This window comes from Rhincodon typus, chromosome 7 (genome assembly GCF_021869965.1).
Source record: "Rhincodon typus isolate 14 chromosome 7, sRhiTyp1.1, whole genome shotgun sequence".
NCBI lineage: Eukaryota > Metazoa > Chordata > Chondrichthyes > Orectolobiformes > Rhincodontidae > Rhincodon > Rhincodon typus.
In genome coordinates, this window is record NC_063338.1 from 16,334,355 (window position 1) to 16,340,354 (window position 6,000).

At 38.9% G+C, this 6,000-nt stretch overlaps 1 protein-coding gene across 37 annotated transcripts in view; it reads left to right on the forward strand.

Annotated features, from left to right (window-relative positions):
* Positions 1–3,851, forward strand: part of pcbp3 (poly(rC) binding protein 3) — a 108,847-nt gene extending 104,996 nt beyond the window's left edge. For all 37 annotated transcript variants that reach the window (XM_048598884.1, XM_048598880.1, XM_048598898.1 and 34 more), the window contains one exon: positions 3,372–3,851. In XM_048598884.1, coding sequence (XP_048454841.1) covers positions 3,372–3,408 — 37 coding nt within the window. In that variant the 3' untranslated portion in view covers positions 3,409–3,851. The remainder of the gene's footprint in view (positions 1–3,371) is intronic.
* The last annotated feature ends 2,149 nt before the right edge of the window (positions 3,852–6,000 follow it).

The window sequence follows — 6,000 nt, forward strand, 5'->3', positions numbered from 1 at the left end:
GAGTAGTCTACCATAAATAAGTACGATAGTAGTCCTCAATGCCCCTGGACTGGGAGGCATGTGTTCAAGTCCCACCTGCTCCAGAGGTATGTAATAACATCTCTGAGCAGGTTGATTAGAAAATTAGGTAAAACAAGTGGACAAGTACTTGTTGGAAACTAGGTGTGTTGCAAGTTGAAAACCACATAGGAGAACTTGCATTTGAAGCATGGATGAACTAGTCAGCAAAGTCACTGAATGGCATTGCACATGAGCCAGGCCACTTAATCAAGCTAATAGGAAACTGATCTGGAACAGTACCTCAGTGAGTTGACAATGAATGAGAAGTCTGAGTTGAAAGAATGAAGTAGCTACCTGAAGATTTGTGACACATCCTAATATTGCTCATTTTATGAACTACACATTAAAGCACCCACAATCTTGTATGAAACTGCTGCTTCAAAAGCTTTTTTCCACCATATAATTCCATAATGCTAATAGCAAAGCTGAAGATCTTAATGAAGATATAGTACTGGAGTCTGAATTTGGAATACTTCATGAATCTCAAATGTTCTAAAAATGATTTTCAGAAACATTGATAAATTTCAAGGGCTCCTCCAGAGTACAAGCTTCAATAAACAGCTGGCACTAACCCACAGCTCTGCTAATGACTAAATGTGGTGTTGAAGAGATTTCATTATGTGGTTAACCAGCACAATGTTTATAGTCTTAAAGGAGCTGAAATGTATGGTCAAATTATACTCTATGCACATTGTTATGCTGTTTAGATATGTTGTTATTCTGTTTCCCTTGTACAAACAGGATAAATACAACTGTATTTGAAACTGTCTCTGGAATCTGTGGTTTTGCATTTAGAAGTAGATTCCAAGCTGGCTGTGTCCAATAATGTGTGCACAGTTTCTCAATCATACAGTTGTTTGAAAGTCATGATTATGCATTTTATTGATTGAAGCCAGAACTTAGGTCAGGTGGGTCATGCAGTACAACTAGATGAATGTTGAACTAGATGAATGTTGCACTAGATATACCTATCATTTAAATTAGTGACAGATGAATGATCAGATCTTCCTTCTGAAGGAAAATGTTGATTGGACCATCACCTAGTGCATTTTGCTTTTTTAAAACAGATCAGTCCTAGCAATTATCACCACGGCAAAATCTGCACATTGTGGAAACCTGAATTTAAAAATATTGCGCTGTAAATGCTGAGGTAATATAGGCAATATTGAGAAAAATGTAAAGCACCCAATGATTCAGACTGCTGGCTTTTCATGAGTAAGAAGGAAAGAACAAGAGAAGATCTATGATAATGTGAAGGGAGGAGTGATTAAATGATAAAAGGGATGATGTATATCAAAAGATTTGCAGTGAAGCAAGTAAAGAAACAAAAGATGGATGTGAGGGAGCTGAAAAGACAATAGTACAATCAGTACCAACACAGTTCCTGGAAGAAAGAGCAGTGGTTATAATCCTGAAATTGTTGAACTTAATATCAATTCCAGAAGACACTCAAATACCTAATTAAGTTTGTTTAATTTTATTGGAACAGTGCAGGTGGCAGAGTGATCTTATTCTTGAGATCTGTAAAATATCGCTTCAAAATGCAAGAATGATGCACCATGTAATGATTTCTGATTTGTGATTCTCATCACAGATAACTATAGCATCCCTACAGTGCGGCCCAACAAATCCATGCCACCCTTCCAATCAGCATCCCATCCCAACTCATTCCCCTACCCTTGCATTTCCCCATATCCCACCTAACCTAAATATCCTTGGACACTACGGGCAACTTAGCATGGCCAATCCAATACCCTGCACATCTTTGGACCGTGGGAGGAAACTGGAGCACCCGGAGGGAACTCGCGCAGACACAGAATGTGCAAACTCCACGCAGACAGTCGCCCGAGGGTGGAATTGAACCTGGGTCCCTGGCACTGAGAGGTAGCAGTGCTAACCACTGAGCCAGGATTCTATCTTGCTAAGTCAGTCTCTATTCATTAGCCCTTTTTGAACTTTACAAACATCAAAAAGTAAGCAAAAGCTGTCTTCGATATTGGTCGCTGTTGACAATGGTGAGATGGGCACATGGAGCATAAATCCAGAGTGGTGATATTTTAAGTATTGCTTTAATGCTTGAAAGTGAACTAGCTAAATCGTGAGTAACAACAGATTCTGAAGACACCAATGCACAAGGAACCTAAGCAGATCAGCACCTCAAAATTAATTAGGATTTAGTGGATCACAGATTAAGTGATGTCTCCAATCTTCATTCATCCATTAAATCCTAATTAATTTTGAGGTGCTGATCTGCTTAGGTTCCTTGTGCGTTGGTGTCTTCAGAATCTGTTGTTATTCACTATTTAGCTAGTTCACTTTCAAGCATTAAAGCAATATTTAAAATATCACCACTCTGGATTTATGCTCCATGTGCCCATCTCACCATTGTCAACAGCGACCAATATCGAAGACAGCTTTTGCTTATTTTTTTGATGTTTGTAAAGTTCAAAAAGGGCTAATGAATAGAGACTAACTTAGCAAGATAGAACCCAGAGCAGAATCCTAGATTGTAAAATGATACGTGGCCAGCTTTAGAGAAGTTGGGTGGTGAGGAATTGATTAACTCCACTCAGCGAAACGTGATACCTGAATCAGAGAGGGAGAAAGGCACTTTTAAGATTAAAAAAACTGTTCTGAGTACTTAAAATAATTCTAACTTTCAGAAGCTCCAGACGTTCCAGTATCCCTGAACAAACAAACATGACACATGTCATTTGCTGAGCTTACTTGAGGGTTATTTTTGCTAATGTCCACTCGCTCACTTGACTGCCATTCCCAAAAGTTGAGCAAAGAAGCAAGTGTTTCAATCCACGGACATTGTTATCTGATGGCTTGATGAGAAAATAAATGTAGCACAGGTACTCGACTAAACAACTAAATAGAGCACAGTTAATTTTGACCACTGTGCAAGCTTCATGTGGATGTTCACTAAACGGAAAATTATAGCCTAGGCAGTTTGCTAAAATGTACTGGATCTGACCGCATTCCCAAATACCATCAGATTTACAAGAAATCAATTGACAGAATTATTGTAGCTTGAGAGTTTCAGGAAGTAAATGTTGTGATTTTAAGCACAGTATACACTTGCTTGTTTCACTTGGAATTTGCCACAAGAGTAACACAAATGCACGAATGTTAGCGAAGTATACAAAGGAGAAATGAATAGAAGGATATGCTGCTTGGGTGAAATTAAGTGAGGTAAGAGAGAACCTGTGTGGAACAAAAACACTGGCTTATTTATGATAATATAATTGAAACTCATTCAGAATGCTTATTAATCAAACTGTTTTTTTTGTTTCTCCCTCTCCCAGGCTAACATCTGAAGTCTCTGGAATGGGCACACTTTAATTGTTTCCTCATCTCCTGCTGTTTGTGTCATGTTACCCACCTACATAAACCACAAGCAACCTGCTATCGCACCCTGTTTGTAAAATTTGTATATTACAGTCTTGCCTCATAGACAATACTTAGAATGTTAAATTTTAAGGAATTATTCTGAACTACTTTTCTAATTCCAATCCTTTCTGGCTAGACCCTCCTTTCCCATTGCTTCGTGCTTTAATGTAGGTTTTTGGTTCCACATTTAAATTAACTATTGCTTGCAAAAAGTGTATTTGCAGACTATTTCTTCTGTATACTTTTTAGTTCAGTAATTACTGGTAACATGATTGCAAACTCTTTTTATAAAAAAACAACCTTGATGTAATCCAATTATTTGTAGTTGTTCTATTTGGTTATAATAAAGGAAGGCACATGTCCTGCTATGTGCTGAAATACAACCTATCACTAAACCCATTTTGTTTGTCTTCTCTATTACCGGATGCGATAACAAGGTGCATTCAATTGAATTGCAGCGTTTCATTGAGGAGGTCAATATTTTTAATGACAATATGAAGTAACATGACTTCTTGATCCACAGGCTGGGCCAGGAGATTGCAGCAAAGACAAGATGGTCAAGGAGTGATGTTTAGTATGATTTGTGACTCCTCAGATATTGAGCAGTCCATGTTCAAAATGCAATAAGATCTGGACAATATCCAGGCTTAGACTGACAAGTGGCGAGTAATGTTCATGCCACACAAATGCCAGGCAATTACAATCTCCAGTAAGGGATGATCTAACCATCACCCCTTGACATTCAATGGTATTACCATCACTGAATCCCACACTATCAACATCCTTGGGGTTACTATTGACCAGAAACTCAACTGTATTTGTGACATAAATACAGTAGCCAGAAGGACACGTCGGAGGCTAGGATTACTGTGGTGAGTAACTCACCACCTGACTCCCAACACCTTTCTATCACCTACAAGGCACAAGTCAGGAGTGTGATGGAATGCTCCCCACTTGTCTGGATGTGTGTAGCTCCAACAACACTCAAGTTTGACCCCATCAAGAACAAAGGAGCCCTCTGATTTGGCACCACAACACAAGCATCCATTCCTTCCACTGACATTTAGTAGTAGCAGTGTGTACTATCTACAAGGTGCACTACAGAAATTCATCAGATTCTTAACACTTTCCAATTCATGACCATTTCCATTTAGAAGGACAAGGACAGCAAATGCATGGGAACACCAACTGCAATTTCCTGCCAAACTAGTCACTATTTTGACTTGGAAATATGTTGCCATTTCTTCACTGTCACTGGGTCAAAATTCTGAAATTCCTTCCCTAAGGGCATTGAGTAAAAGTACAACAAGTGGACTGCAGCAGCTAAAAGGAGGCAGCTCACCACTACCACCACCTTCTCAAAGGCAACCAGGGCAAGCAATAAATGCTGGCCAGCCAGTAATGTCCATGTCCTATGAGTGAATTTTTTTTTTTCTTTAAGTTGGTCCCCGAGCAGTGGTTCACGGTAAATGAAACCAATGTCTGGGAGAGCTAGTGAGTTGACAAGCTTTTGTGATGAAGAATACCAAGGCAGATATGGTGAAGTGGTAGTCATGGGTTTAGTCAAGAGAAGGTTGATTTTTCTTACTTCAAATTGGGAGAAAAGGGGTCAAGTCAGACTTGATGCAAAGAAGAGAGAACCGTGACTGAATGGAATCTTAATCACTAAGGTGTTAAACTAATCGCTTTATAAGTGTATTTGATACCCAGAAGTCTTCTGTGCAAAGACTGGTGCAGGGCCTTTAAGATTAGCATTCTCTTAAATTCTTTATGGATCTCAAAATGGAGTAAAGCAAGTGGAGGTATAGATCAGTCATAATCTAAACTGAATGATAGACGCTTTGAGCAATGGAATCAACATCTCACTTTTTAAAAATTGATCATATCATTCTGCTTTGCTGGAGCCTTTTGTATTCAGATTACCTGCTGCATTTCCCAAATTATAGCAAAAAGAGTACTTAATTGACTTTAAAACTGTTTGGGTCATCCGAAAATTGTGAAGAATGCTTATTATATAAATGCATGTCTGTTTTGAGCTGAAGAGCTGTTCCTGTTCCTAAGTTGTATGTTCCATAAGAACAAGGTGGAGGTAGGCACTAGCTTTCTTTATCTAATGGGATTTTGTACTTTCGGCAGATGGCTAAGCAAATGATATCCCAATTTTTCAAGCAGGTCATTTGATGCTCCATCTTGTTTCTTTGAAGAGTTGTCACAATGTGAGCGATAAGATCAACACCAATTCATCACATCGCATTTGCTTTTGAAGAGGAAGCAGTGTTCCAAGCATCCACCTCCATTTCTTAAAGCAATCAGTGTGATATTTTGCTCCATCTTGAGGTGTTATGATTGTCTTATTTTGTTCTGTCCTCAGCAGATGGGTGCTCTCCCATGGTCTTGACTCACTTTTATTCCCCTCAAACTGTTATGGCCATTCTTTTGAATGTTCATTTGTGTAGCTGTCTTAGCTAACTCTTAGCATTTCCCGTTGCCTCACTGATACACTGCATCTTTTTATTGGTTTTCAAATAGGGGATGAGTGAGTAG